Below are 13,973 nucleotides of genomic sequence, written 5' to 3'. Positions count from 1 at the left end.
TTGCGCTTTTGCATCTTCCAACCAACCAACCACATGCCAGACTCTCCGAATAAGCCAATTAAATGAAGATGACCATCACTGATCCCTCAACAAAGGCGTCTCCTCGGACGGCAAGTCCTGATCATCCTCATGCGCCACCTCCTCTTCCCCATCCTCACCCCTCCCAACCACAGTATCCTTATCATGTTCTTCATGACCATGTCCCCGATTCGGTCCTAGGAACTCAAAGAACACACCCAAGCACAGCAGCGTCCCCTGCAGACAAGCCGTCACTATCAACACACCCCAGGTACTCCACCCCTTCGGACCTAATCGCGCTGCGAGACTGCCCGCCCAGACGAGACTGCCGGGCGTTTGGATGCACATCATGGGGATGCTAAGCGATCCGACGCAGCGGAGTCGCAGGGTGGTGTAGATCTGGGGGAAGTATTGGATTGAGGCAAGGAGGGCGGAGAGGATGCCGCAGAAGTTGGACCATGCTTGGAGGGAAGAAGGGCGGGTGTAGCCGACGGCGAGGGTGGTGATGAGCATGACGGCGGCGTGGATGATGCAGATGACGGCGACGGTTAGGGCGGTGCGGTAGGTTGGGCTGGATTTGGGGAGGTGGGTGGTATTTCGGGGGAAGAAGAGAACGAAGAGGAATAGACTGAATTTTGATATTAGTATTAGAATCGTTTGGGTGAGAATAATGAGAAGGGGATGGGGCTGGACTTACATGATGAAGAAGCAAAGGCACTGGGTTCCGACTTGGAGGATTCCGAGAATTCCTGCGAAACAGCCCATTCCGTTCACTTCCTTGCAGCAGGCCATGTCGTGGAGGCTTTGTTGTTGCGAGATGACGTTGGCTAGTGCCGAGGAACCAGATGTGGTTCCTAGGAGGACGAAGTACGGTGAGATACCGAAGGAGGTCTTCATTGTTAGGATGCGGACATGTTGGGGGGTGTAGGAAAGGAGGATTCCGAAGACGATGAGGCTGGATGCAGTTAGCCTGAGCTAGAGTCGACTTGGGTAATGCTTGGAAGACAATACATACATGGAGAGGATGAAGTTTTTGATATCAGGCGAGGCCAGATGCTCGCATCGCGGATTAGAGAGGTCCATGTTGAGAAGCTACTGTGACTGCACACACAAGACCACGTATATATCCGATATATGGCTGTCACCAGCCAGAGATAACTGTTCCAGACAGATGGTATGAATCAAATCAATTAATTCAGCAAGCGGGACGTCGAGCACAGCTGGACCATTAGATATACCCCGAGCATAGGGGGCGGTTTGGAGGGAAAGGCGGAGGCGGCCCGAGACAGCGGCGGATTATTGGATCCTAAAACAACATTCTCATACCAGCACACACCCGCGTTGATTGGACCTGTGTGGCAAAGGAAGTGGATGAGGATGACTTGTCAGGTAGATATTAGTTGAGTAGAGTAGATAGTGCCAAAGTAGGAGGAGTGAGGAATGAGTTAGCAGATTAGTGCCCTTGACTAGCCATCACTCAGCAGTTGTTCTCCTTATCGCCCGTCTCCGCATTGCCCAAATAGGCAAGGCTGGGCCGATCGCCCTAAAGAGTTAGCGGCAGATCATGTGCCTTGCATCAAGAAACATCAATAGTATACTTGATGTATATTGTTTGTTCACAGACTCAACCAAGTCACGAAAGACCCCCGGTCGCAGGCGGTGGGACAAAGGATCGGACAGTGAATGGTGTCAGTCAGCAAGCCAGCAAAGCTTACTCAACTGCTGCTGGGTCACTAACTATGGGCCACTCTATCATCGATGACGCCAGAATTGGGGGAAGCTGGCCTGCTCCTCGTCATACGTCACTCGACGCTCATCCCGCGCCGCCTCCCTGATTCTTCTTTTTGACGAGAGATCGCCAGCTCTGCGACCAATAAATATCTTCATTCCGGGACGTTGTGGTCTTACTTTCTCTTGCTTAAGATCTCACAGTTCACAATTGTAAGTTGCTCTCACTGATACTTTGCATGGTTCGTGGTAGAACGAGAGCTGACCTTGACTCTATAAGCAAACAACAACAATCAACGCTCGATATAATCTCTACCTCTCGCCAGGATGAAGCTTCATTTGGCTTCGTATCTGGTATTTGCGCTCGCAACCTTTGAGGCGGTTGGAGCTTCCAGCTGGTTTAGCAAGGCTGGTACGTCAACCTCTATACCATTGACTGCTTTGACTGCTCCCATGCCGAGACAACCGCTAACATCCATCAGTTTACAACAAATGGCATGAAACCGAGTTAGAAAGATGGCTTTCTGATCATGGTAAGCTTCCCTTCCCGTATAGATCTTTCTCTGTTGCATAGTTGACAATGTCTATAGACATCCCGTACCCGTCGCCGGCCGATCGCAAGGATCTAGAGTCCCTTGTGAAGTCCAACTGGGAAGCTAAAGTCCAGAAGCCCTTGGCACATGCTACACAGCACTCTCATGATCACTGGCATGATGCCAAGGAATGGCTCTTTGACACGTAAGACCTGCGAGTCTGTCCTTCATGTAAGATATTGTACTAATAGTCTACACAGGTGGACCGACTCCCAGTTGAAGTCGTTCCTGGACCGTCATGGTATTCCTGCTCCCCAGCCTCGCAAGCGTGATACGCTTTTGAAAACTGCTCGCGAAAACTACGAGTCTATTGCCAGGAAGCTTGGAGAGGCTGTCGCCTATCCTGGTAACTGGGTTTATGAGCAGTGGACCGAATCTGATCTCAAGGAATGGCTTGATGAGCGTGGCTGGCCGGTTCCACAGCCCACCACGCGCGACAGGCTTATTGCATCGGTCCGCCGTAACGCTCGACTGGCCAGTTTGAATGCGAAGAGCATCGCTGCCTCTGCCTCAGCGTCCGCGGAAGCTGCGCAGGCTACTCTGAGCGATGCCCTGTTCAAGGCTTGGTCCGACTCCGATCTGAAGAAGTTCCTCGATGAGCACGGTGTCAAGGTACCCCAGGGATCTAGACGCAATGAACTCATGGCTCTGGCGAGGAAGCACCGCGCCTCTCTGGTTAGCCAGGCTTCGGAGGCCTCTGCCACCATCTCGTCCACCGCTACTCAGATCATTGGTGCCGCAACCTCCAAAGCTGGTAACGAATACGAAAAGGCCACAGATGTTGCTCAGGCCAAGTTCCAAGATAGCTTCGATACCGTCATTGAAGGATGGTCCGATTCGCGTTTGAAGGCTTTTCTCGATGCGCGCGGAGTCCCTGTGCCTCAGAGCGGCAAGCGTGACGAGCTCCTTGCTAAGGTGCGGCTCCACAGCCACAAGGCAGCCACTGGCTGGTCTGCTTGGACCTTTGATACCTGGGACACCGAGCACCTGAAGTATGTTTCCTTTGACTTCAATATCCTGATATGAATATCCTAACATATATCTAGGAAGTACCTGTCCTCTATGAACGCCAAGGCAGCCCACCGCGCCGACATCACTCGCGATGAGCTTGTCAAGCAAGCCCAGGAAAACTACGCCAAAGCATCCAAGACCGGTGGTGCAAACTTCGCATCGGCCACTTCCTACATGGCGCAGGCAACTGATGCAGCCAAGGGTTCCGCCTTCGACACCTGGACTCATTCCGACCTCAAGGCTTACCTTGACTCGTACGGCATCCCGGTCTACCAGGGCTCCGGAATCAACGAACTTCGCGCCGCTGCTCGTCGCAATGCCGAGTACTTCCGCTACGGCACTTCGTCCCCCTCGGGCACTATCTTCGCTAAGATGCAAGAGGCCGGCCAGTGGCTTCTAGACCAGTTGAAGATTGGCGCGTCCAGTGGTCGTGCCCAGGGCCAGGAAGCCGCAGAGAAGGCCAAGGCTAAGGGTTCTGAGGCTGCTGAGAAAGCCAAGGCGCAGGGATCCCATGCTGCCTCGAGCATGCGGGTCGAACTGTAAACAGACCAACCCGACTTCTGATACTTTTCCTTCGATGTTATTCATGTTTACGGGGGGCGTTGTTCAAGGGATACGACGTTATGACATCACATAATGACTGCGGGTCTTGAGAGGGGGTGGAGGCGGTCTACGATATTCACTGAATCCTGTCTGGTGCAAAAGTTGGGGACGGAAGGGAAGGATGAATAGTTGGAAGTGGAATTCTTCGAGTAATAAATTTTAGTAGTTATTGATATTTCAAATCGAACAATGCAACCAAGTGTACAATAACCCGCTCTTATCAATGTCAGCTTAAGATTCCGAAACCACTGAACTGAATTGAATTGATCCTCAATCAGCATGACTAAAATACCAATGCTTTTAAAATAGGATATGAATCGCTTATACCGAACTCGATGATAAATATCCTCAGTCCCTTGAACCATTTAAACGTACATCTATCTAGCCCTCTCCGCCCAACTCAACCCACAATCCCAACCCATCAAACCCACACCATCATCATAAGAAAAATAAAAATATCAAATCAAGCATTCTTAGCCTCCGGATCTCCCTCAGCCACCAACTTCCCAACGACCAAATACTTCTCAGAGAAGCGCTCCTCCCACGACTGCAGATTCTCCAACTGCTCGTTATCCAAATCCTTCAGATCATCCAACGGACCCTTCAGATCCTTGGTGAGCATTTCCTCGTCGAAGCTCTGGCATGCCAGACCGCGGGATGCGTCGCGACCGGCGAAGTTCTCGTAGGGTCCGCCCTGCACGTTTCATAGATCTTCATTAGTCGCCTATTGTTTCTTTCTTTCTTCCTTCAAATGAGGGGAATGGGGTTTTAGGGAAGGTGTGTATGTACCGGTCCGTAAAAGTTCCTGCCGGGAGTCACGTCGAAGACACGACCACGGACAGCGAGGTAGACGGGAGCGTCGTTCTCGCCGTTGAAGGGGAGGAGCGTGGTTGGGGTGAAGGTGCGGAAGACGACGGGGGGAGGACCCTTGGGGAGGCTGACGGGGGCTTTGGGACGGAGTTGGAGGTAGACGAGGATGACGAAGAGGGAGAGGAGGATGAGGTTAATGGGGGTGGCGATTGTCATGCTGGATTGTTGTTTATTTGTTAGTGAGGGGGATTCCTTGGGGAGAGTAGAGGAGAGGAGAGGGTGATATGTTGGTGGTGGGTGAGGATAGTAAGCAACTGACACTTCGGCGGGCTGCGGGACAGCTTCGTCTGGAGGGATGGGGTTAGTTAGTTTGTTTAATTGTTATTGTTGGTTTAGGGGTTGATGTAGATTTAGGGATTTACCTGGGGTAGACATGGTGAGCTGAGTGAGTGAAGATTTGTGGTATAGATGTGTGTCAGCGTTAGGTGAGGGGGATAGAGAAAGTGATGGAATGAAGATGATGATGATGCTGGAGTTGGGAGAGCCGCGGAACTCGCGATCATGACGAAGTTGAGGAGAAGAGCCAATCAGTGAAGGGGGAATGAGTGCGGAGAACAGGGCCGATTACGGTACTGATACGGTACGGCACGGGTTATCGACACGTGATAGTATGCTTGTGCATGCCTGATGGATCAGGCAGGAAAATCTATTCAAGTGTTTGTTTACTCCGTTACTAAGTAGTTACTAAGTAACTAGTTCCTACTGTTGTTTGTGGATACTCTTTTGCTCGGACGATTAACCCAAAGAATCTTAAGGCAGAGAAGATCAACTGATCAGACCATTCCTGGGAGACCGTTTGAGAGTCTGTGCGACGGAGATTGCTGTCTGGTTCACTATACTAGAAGTAAATTATACTAATATTGGGATGCTCCTCTAATTGCGATGGAGCGTTGGGCTGCTCTCGACCATGGGGGCAGTTAAAATTAGAATTGAAGGACCATCCTCGACTAACCGACTGACTCTGAAACAGGATCCTCCCGGCTGCATCCAAGTAGTGCTAGTGCTGCTGCTGCTGCTGCTGTCACTTGCTTCTCCGTGCTCCATTCATTTCTCATTCATTAAATTTCATCCCTTCTTTGCTATTCACCTACTTACTCTTTTCTCCGCTTCTCGCACGCAGGCAAACCGGTTTGCTTTCAAAGAGAGGACCACCTTGATTAGCTGTGTTTCTTTCTTTTTCTTTCTTTCTTTCTTCTTTCTCCATTCTTTCCCCTCGCTTTTGCATCTGCGTGCGTTTTTTAATTTATTTTTCTTTTCTTTCAAGCCAATTGTCTGGTCTTATCTGTAGTAGTATAACACCAGCTTTAGCCCTTTAATTAATTGTTCACTCGCTCTTCTCCACTAGTTCTCCTCCTTCGTCGTCTTCTCTCTTTCTCTCTCCCTCCCCTTCGTTCTGCTGTGCTCCAATTCAGCTCTACTCTCTGACGTGCAGGCATGTCAGCTGCATGAAACCCACCTCTTTTCGCCATAGCTATATTGCTTTTTTTTCTTCTTCTATGTTAATCAGCGACCGTTTTGTGTCACTCCTTGCTTAGCCATTCCACCACGATCTAGAAATACTTTAAAGGTATGCGTTGAGATACGGGTCACATTCCGGAATTTTGGACTTTCGTTCTAGCCTCGCGGGGTCTGATACTTATTTGTTGAATCAGTTTAACCACCGATCTTCCATCAATTTCACCCAATTTTAACACCCAAGAGTCCAACCGGCAACATGTGGGGGAAAATGTCTTTCCATCGTTCGCGGAAGCCCGTGATCGGGAAGCCTACACTGATCGACAAGACCCTAGATGATAGTGTCTACCGGTCTCTGTCCCCCGCTCCGGGCAACCAGAGCAGTGACACACTCGCCCATCCCAAGTCTCGTCCCGCAATTGCCCGGTAAGTCGTTTCATCCTTCTCTCCTGACTGTAATCAAAGTAGCTGTGTTCTCTAACGCCCTTCTAGCAACCCTACGGACTCGCTCCTTCCTGCGCAACGCCCCGACACGGGTCGACGGGTCGCGTCCACCTCCCATGCCCTGGACATTGCAACTGGTGACCAGCCTCACCAGCGTTCCGCTAGCCTATCGCATAATTATCTCCTAAACCCAACCACCTTCACTCACGACCTATATCGACCCGAAAGTGCAAGCATTTCGCCCCCTGATTCCCCCATCTCCTTCGGTCGCCCACCGGCGAGTCGCGACAGCTCGCGTGTGTCACCCATAGAAGACGACTTCATGCTCGATTCGAGCGCCGGATCCATGGAGAACAAGGAGAACGCCAAATTCGCTAGCCAATTGCCCGTCTTGCGCAAGCGCGCTAACTCGCAGGCAGACCGGCTACAAACGCCCAAGTCCTCAAGAAGCCAGACATCCAGATGGGACGACTTATCTGGCGAGCTGACGCCCAGCGACTTGAGCAGGTCTGGCCAGACAACTCCCGGCAGCGTTTCGTTCCGCACCGAAATCTCGGCAAAGCCTACCTCATCCCATAGCTCGAATATCTTTGGCTGGAGCAAGGATCATCTGAATTCAAAAAGGAAACTATCGGAGCCACGCACCCGGCCGTCCAAAACTGAGAACACGCTCCCACCTGGCGTGCGCGAGCCCTGGAAGGGACCTAGTGGACGAGCCCCGATAATAGCCCCCATCCAGGAAATGCCGAGGGCTAGATCACCATCACGTGTGAACATGTCCCGGAGCAACGATCGACTAAGAGAAGCGTACAGTACGACACCCGATTATGCCACTTGCGGGTTTGTTCCGACTGTTGTGACCACGATTACGGCTGGCGATTCCAAGCCAAAGGCGTCGTCGAAGGTTAAGCACACAACTAGCAGGGATAATCTCCGAGCACGAACCCCGGAGGAACCGGCTCCGAGCATTGTCAGCAGTGCTGAGCCGCCCCGTGTTGATTTCCCCGCACCAGATGACTGGGAGTCATCGTTGGCTGATTTGAAGTTGACAACTGATGACGCGGCCGAACAACCTGCAAGCCGGTTCAGCGCTACTACATATGAACCTACAGAAACCGCCAGCTCCGTTGGAAGTGCGCGCGGTAGCATAGATGCCGCATCTCAGTCCACTGAACACGTACCATCAATCATGTCTCGGAAACGACCTGTACCTAGTAACGTTGCGCCAGCAAAAAAGCCCACCAGAAAGCCCACGCCGGCGCAGGCCGCTGAAGCCGAACCGCCTAAGGATCAGTTACAACTTACACCAGAAGAACAGATCCAGAACCGCATCCAGACGTTGGAGGCTCGCAGAGACACCCTGACGCGCCGGAGAGCGAACGTCGAAACAATCATCTATGAATTGACTCAAGTGATCCAGCCGAGCTCCGTTGCCTACGACATGGCAGCCAGGGACGAGGTGAAGCGGACGGTGGCCAGCCTTGAAACAGAACTTGCGGAGATCAAGCGGGAAGAGCACGAAATTGGTCTGAAGCTGTTCAGGGCTTGGAAAAAGCGCGACGATCTTGGGTATAGTGGGGGTAGCTTGTGGGTCAAACGAGTGACTAGTTGAAGAGCATCGGCTGTGGCCGTTGGATTTCTTTTCTGGGTATCTTTCAGGATTCCCTTCCCTTCCCTTGAATCCTCTATCATTGTCATTTTGTTCATTTCCTTTTTCACCATCCTTTGGTCAGATTTTCCTGCTGCTGGATATTGGCCGAGGCGTGTCTTTGAGCGTTGCGAATACCCTTGGGCAGCATACAGCGGGTTTATGTTTACTTCTTCCTAACGATGCCAGTGGGCTATCTTCTTACTGTGCCGTGCGCAATGATACCCTTTCCGCTTGTTGGGGCTCCTATTCATGAAGCTGATCCTGGTGATTGACGGTATGGATATTTCTGGTGAATAGCAGAAGGTGCATTATTGTATGAAATGAAAAGGTGTCAAAGAAAAAGTGGTTGCTCATGGTATTAGTGCTCAATGCATATGCAAATACTCCACACCGAGTTGTGGGTCGTAGCTCGTTGTATCTCGTGAGGACATATAGAACCTCAAGCCCACAGTCCGACTATTTCTTTCCAGACTTCTTGATGCCCTGGTTACCAGTGTTCAGGGGGCCCTTGCCCTTGGCCTTCTCCATAAGTTCCTTCTTAGCCTTCTCCTCTGCAGATGCCCAAAATGATTAGCAATAGTGACTGCCACGAGTGTGCATGCAATGGGATACATACCAGCTCTCTTCTTGGCCTGGAAGGCGAGGTCATCCTCATCCAGCTCCTTCTTGTCCTTCTTGGCGGACTTGAGAGGCTTGACCTTGCCACCTGTGCAGAAAGCAGATCAGTATGAGGCTATGTAAGATGAGCTTCTGAATAGTGACGGCATCATACCTTCTCTGCTTTGACCACCCATTGTGTCGTAGAATAAAAGTGTAGTGAGCGTGGAGGAAGAGGATGTGAAGTGGCGCTTGCTGCGAATCTTGGAGGAGGGGAAGAATCGCGGCGTCGCAAAAAATCGGCTGCTTATCAGCGATTGTCCCGCGGGGAGCCACTAGTCTCCTTTCCGCTTAGCCGCAAAATCTTCGGCGGCCGCCCCTCACCGCCCGGGCATCTCCCCATCTCAACTTTGGCTTCTCTCGCACCTCATATCGCTGCCAAGTTTCCATCCATCCAGACTTTCCATCCTTCATCCCATCTACGTGGTTCTGTCGGTCTACTTTTTTTAAATACAAAAGGATCTGAGGGAACTTCAAACAAAATCACACATCAAAACACTGTCTCATGCTTTCTTGAGACGGTAGTCAAGGGCAAGGGCCGTGGCATTTTCAGCCGGTTGGACTTTCTCAATACACTCCTCCCAAATAACGCTTCGTCGGAAACGTTCTTGCTAACCGGGACTTACTTCTTTTGTCTCCGAAGCTGCTCGAAGAGCCAGCCCATACCTCTTTTTTTTAGTTCATCCTAAAGATCCCTGAGTGAGCCTGGTAATATACCACCATGGCATCCCGCAGGTCGAGGTCTCCATCGACCCCTTCAGAGGGTGAGATCATCGAATCAGGTTCAGAGACGAAGGCAACTACGTCGAAACTTCCTCTTAATGGCAGCATCGTTGACCGTCCCACCAGAGCTAGTCCTGCATCCGTGACGCGGAGCAGATCACCACGCCACCGGAGATCGAGGACCAGGACCAGGTCGACCTCGCGTACGCGGTCCCGTTCTCCCTACCGCGATTACAGAGGCTACAAGCGGCGCCGGGACGATGACTATGATGATTATGACCATGACGACCGGCGATACCGACACGAACCGCCCCGACGCGTCGGATCCCGATACGATGACAGCCGGTACTACGGACGAGGTCAGCCCGACCGACGCGCACGGCCTTCCTATTATGACTACGACCGTGAAGATCACTACGGCGATGGCCTTCGATATAGCGACGAATCTGATCGCCGCAGAGAGAAACGCGCGCGCACGCGGAGCCGGTCGCCGTACCGCGAAGTTCGCAAGCCTAAGCAGTATTCCGGGGATGAGTGGGAGTCTCCAAGAGATGAAAGTACTGCCTCTCGGAATCGCAGGAGGGGGGCGTCTATTGAACAGTCAGTGAGCGAGCGAGGGAACACTCCAGTCGTCGCTCAAGGTATTAAGCAAGATGCTGAAACTCAGAAACCTCAGGTGCAGCAAGCTTCTGCCACCTTACATGCCCATGTTGATAGGTAGGTTTTCCCAGTCGGTAGATGGTACCAGGCTAATGACTTTAGTGTGAATGGGGCATCCGAGACTCACGATGAACAACCCCCCGCCGAACCCCTTGACGAAGCAGCCCAGTTAGAGGCCCGTCGCAAACGACGTGAAGCAATTCGGGCTAAATACCGCGGCCAGGCTACCCCGATGCGTTTGCAGGCACTACACATCGGTGAAAGTAGTAGAGACTCGTCCACTCCGGGTGCTGATACTGCCGCATCAGGCAGTGCTGTTTCTGGTAAGATTCTGACCGCTAGATCGTGTCGAAGTGAGTAAATTTTTAGCTAACAGCATGTTCATTTACAGAAGCAGCACCGCTATCAGCACCCGAGACACCTGCTGATAGTCCAGGGGAGTTGTTCTCTGACTTCAAAGTAGGCAAAGATGCTGATTTAATGAACGGCGCACCGGTAAACGGTGTGGACAAAGATGGTCCGTCTGCAGCAGACTACGACCCTACCTTGGACATGAAAGCGGAGAGGGAGAGGCATGATAGTCGTGGTACTAATGAGGAGTTGTCTGCGGCGTCTTATGACGAGACGCAAACCTCCCGACAGGACATCCTGCTCCCCGATGCTGTTCCACCCCCGCCTCAGCCCAAAGCGAAGGATCCTTATGACATGTTCGCAGAGGATGATGACGATGATATGTTCGCTGAAGACACGCAGGAGACTACGCAGCCAACGCATGCATCGGCTAAGTCGGCAGTCCCGCAGCCCAAGGAGCTCGACATCAGTATGATGGACAACTGGGACGACCCGGAAGGATATTACAATGTCCGGCTGGGTGAGTTGATTAACGGGCGATACCATGTGCAGCAGAATCTAGGCAAAGGCATGTTCTCGTCGGTCGTACGCGCCACCGACTCCAAAACTGGTGGCTTGGTTGCCATCAAGATCATCCGCCAGAATGACACGATGAAAAAGGCGGGCATGAAGGAAATCGGCATCCTGGAGCAGCTCCACGAGGCCGATCCGGAGGACAAGAAGCATGTCATCAAGTTTGAGCGGTACTTTGACCACAAGGGACATCTGTGTATGGTGTTTGAGAACCTGAGCATGAACCTGCGGGAGGTCTTGAAGAAATTCGGCCGCGACGTTGGTTTGAACCTGCGAGCCATCCGGGCGTATGCCCAGCAGATATTCCTGGGACTCAGCTTGATGCGGAAGTGCAACATTCTCCATGCGGACCTCAAGCCCGACAACCTGTTGGTCAACGAGCAACGCAACATCCTGAAAGTGTGCGACCTGGGATCGGCATCCCCGGCGACGGAGAACGAGATCACACCGTATCTTGTGAGTCGATTCTATCGGGCGCCCGAGATTATTTTGGGAATCCCGTACGACCACGCTATTGATGTGTGGTCGATCGGCTGCACGTTGTTCGAGCTGTATACGGGCAAGATCCTGTTTACGGGGCGCAACAACAACCAGATGCTACGATCCATCATGGAATGCCGTGGCAAATATCCGCCGAAGCTGCTGCGGCGAGGGTCGCTGACGCCGATGCACTTCGATGACATGCTTAACTTCTTGAGCATGGAAGAGGATAAGATCACCGGGCGACCAGTCACGCGGGTGCTGGACTTCAAGAAGCCGACGCGGGACTTGAAGACCCGGCTAATGGGAGGCAAGGAGACACGAGGCATGACAGACAGTGAGGCAAAAGAGCTGGCCCAATTTGTGGATCTACTGGACCGATGCTTGAACCTCAATCCGGAGAAGCGGTGCACGCCGACAGAGGCGTTGAAACATCCGTTTCTGTCTCGACCCAAGGCGTAATCACTTTCCTTCTATTTTTCTTATCTGGAGTAATACTTTTTTGAGATGATTGCGGGCCCATCCGTTGTACATATTATGTCATAGTAGTACTTTTTCACCTCTCAAATGAGAAATATATCCACCGAAGATCGTTGCCACTGGTATAAAAGTATGACAAGATGACTCGCCAGTAAACAAAGAGCGAGGATCACATCCGATCATTTTTCCCATACTGAGTAATGCGGATGAATGGGGATGTTTGGATCCGGGGCACGCCCAGTGGCAAACCCAGCTACGGAATAGTAGAACGACGCCCCATGGATCCATCCATGATCCGTGATCCCGGCGGGAGGCAAACCCGGACGACTACGACGCGTGCCACCCCCAGAAGCCTAGTACGTAGTTCTAACCGCGGGTCCTAGCACTTTCTAGAACGTCTTCAAATTGATGAATCATTCGACGACGATGATGATGATAAATGAGGCTCAGCTGTGCTACTTGCCGCGTGTGCTCCACAACGTCCAGGCAGCCACCTAGTACTTTACCCACTGGGCTTCAGCTGAGGGTTAACGGTTTGGTTCCATGGGACGGGACTTGTTGATTGATTGATTGACTGATTGATTGATTGATCGATCGGTTGATGATTTGACTAACCAGACGGGATGAGATCCCGGTCCACTTATGTTACTTACTTTTGTACTTTACTTGATATGGTAAATCCGATGAGTTGCCGCTTTTGTTTTTCCCCGCGCCTTTCAGCTACTGTTGAGTATACCGTGGATAAGTTATTGTCAAGAAGGGAGGGGGGGAAGTATACTGTAGGATAATATGGTGATGATTAATATTTGTTAGTTAATTACTTCGTAAGCGGAAAAATAATGGTAAAGTAATGGAAAAAGGGGATATGGATCATTAGTTGTAGGGAAGTACTCCGTAGATTGATACTCTATACGGTAATACTTTTGCTTTTTGCTTCTTATGAGGCTATAATGGCGGTAGGCGAAATCGGAAAATTAATGAGGTCATTTATTGGTTTCAGTTTTTCATCCATCGGGGTTTCTACTTACAGTATGGTTGGTGATGGATGTGATGTGATATGTGAACACCATTATATAGTACCGATGTTCTGTCGTAATAGATGTATCTGGTTGGTCTTTGGATGGGTCAGAAGTATACTATTATTCTTATTACTTACTTGGTATCTTCGACCCGGGGGGGGGATGTGCTTTGTAGATATGGAGATATATTGTGTTGTGTTTGTTCGGGATATCTACTTATTTAATTCTTTACTCAAGAGTATATAAATGTTTGCTTTTACTGAAAATTATAACACTTTATAGTTCATAGTTTTAGAAAAACTATACCATTGAACAAGATTGTGATAGCTAGATATTAGCAAGAAAACAAGGCAAATATGCATATCTGCACCGCATCACAGTACATACATACATAAAACACATGTTCTATGTACCCTTAAGTATGGAGTACAAAAGAAAAAAAGAAAAAGAGTTAAAACTACTCATCACACAGCAAGCATAGTGATGGAGTCAGTCCATATTTTAATGTACTAAGGTACAGCATGCAAGCAGGATAAAAAAAAAGTTTACTTGCTTGCTTACCTGCTTACATAGCCACTTTTCATGCCATGCCATGCCATGCCATGCTTGTACATGAACTTCATCATCACAGCCTACTGTGTATCCACTATCAACATC

General features: G+C 50.7%; 7 protein-coding genes across 7 annotated transcripts; 3 read left to right on the top strand and 4 right to left on the bottom strand.

Moving 5' to 3' along the window:
• Window positions 1-75: 75 nt before the first annotated feature.
• Window positions 76-1,101, bottom strand: BO83DRAFT_315922 (PQ-loop repeat-containing protein; the record flags this gene model as incomplete). The annotated part of the gene is made up of 3 exons (XM_025527645.1): window positions 76-646; window positions 716-973; window positions 1,034-1,101. 3 exons carry the CDS (start codon window positions 1,099-1,101, stop codon window positions 76-78), a joined length of 897 nt encoding a protein of 298 aa, XP_025386792.1.
• Window positions 1,102-1,651: 550 nt separating this feature from the next.
• ish1 (double-strand break repair enhancer MSC1) lies at window positions 1,652-4,164 on the top strand. Its single transcript, XM_025531570.1, has 6 exons — window positions 1,652-1,959; window positions 2,027-2,158; window positions 2,229-2,279; window positions 2,337-2,484; window positions 2,540-3,331; window positions 3,386-4,164. Exons 2-6 carry the CDS (start codon window positions 2,074-2,076, stop codon window positions 3,891-3,893), a joined length of 1,584 nt encoding a protein of 527 aa, XP_025386791.1. The 5' UTR covers window positions 1,652-1,959; window positions 2,027-2,073; the 3' UTR covers window positions 3,894-4,164.
• Window positions 4,165-4,190: 26 nt separating this feature from the next.
• Window positions 4,191-5,237, bottom strand: BO83DRAFT_379698 (cytochrome b5-like heme/steroid binding domain-containing protein). The gene is made up of 4 exons (XM_025531569.1): window positions 5,186-5,237; window positions 5,083-5,110; window positions 4,743-4,980; window positions 4,191-4,647 (listed from the first exon to the last, which is right to left on the bottom strand). The coding sequence occupies exons 1-4, from the start codon at window positions 5,196-5,198 to the stop codon at window positions 4,417-4,419; spliced, it is 510 nt and encodes a 169-aa protein (XP_025386790.1). The 5' UTR covers window positions 5,199-5,237; the 3' UTR covers window positions 4,191-4,416.
• A 1,045-nt stretch (window positions 5,238-6,282) lies between these two features.
• On the top strand, window positions 6,283-8,530 carry BO83DRAFT_64787 (uncharacterized protein). Its single transcript, XM_025537506.1, has 3 exons — window positions 6,283-6,390; window positions 6,476-6,704; window positions 6,771-8,530. The coding sequence occupies exons 2-3, from the start codon at window positions 6,538-6,540 to the stop codon at window positions 8,332-8,334; spliced, it is 1,731 nt and encodes a 576-aa protein (XP_025386789.1). The 5' UTR covers window positions 6,283-6,390; window positions 6,476-6,537; the 3' UTR covers window positions 8,335-8,530.
• On the bottom strand, window positions 8,367-9,234 carry BO83DRAFT_438618 (translation machinery-associated protein 7). Its single transcript, XM_025536107.1, has 3 exons — window positions 9,146-9,234; window positions 8,990-9,079; window positions 8,367-8,924 (listed from the first exon to the last, which is right to left on the bottom strand). The coding sequence occupies exons 1-3, from the start codon at window positions 9,165-9,167 to the stop codon at window positions 8,830-8,832; spliced, it is 207 nt and encodes a 68-aa protein (XP_025386788.1). The 5' UTR covers window positions 9,168-9,234; the 3' UTR covers window positions 8,367-8,829.
• Window positions 9,235-9,414: 180 nt separating this feature from the next.
• Window positions 9,415-12,403, top strand: BO83DRAFT_363863 (putative serine/threonine protein kinase (Prp4)). The gene is made up of 3 exons (XM_025529591.1): window positions 9,415-10,470; window positions 10,516-10,736; window positions 10,805-12,403. The coding sequence occupies exons 1-3, from the start codon at window positions 9,752-9,754 to the stop codon at window positions 12,277-12,279; spliced, it is 2,415 nt and encodes an 804-aa protein (XP_025386787.1). The 5' UTR covers window positions 9,415-9,751; the 3' UTR covers window positions 12,280-12,403.
• Window positions 12,319-12,728, bottom strand: BO83DRAFT_64713 (uncharacterized protein). The gene has a single exon (XM_025537505.1). It carries the CDS (start codon window positions 12,583-12,585, stop codon window positions 12,358-12,360), a length of 228 nt encoding a protein of 75 aa, XP_025386786.1. The 5' UTR covers window positions 12,586-12,728; the 3' UTR covers window positions 12,319-12,357.
• Window positions 12,729-13,973: the final 1,245 nt, after the last annotated feature.

This window comes from Aspergillus eucalypticola (assembly GCF_003184535.1).
Source record: "Aspergillus eucalypticola CBS 122712 chromosome Unknown BO83scaffold_17, whole genome shotgun sequence".
NCBI classification, from domain to species: Eukaryota; Fungi; Ascomycota; class Eurotiomycetes; order Eurotiales; family Aspergillaceae; genus Aspergillus; species Aspergillus eucalypticola.
This window is presented reverse-complemented; position numbering and strand designations above follow the sequence as displayed.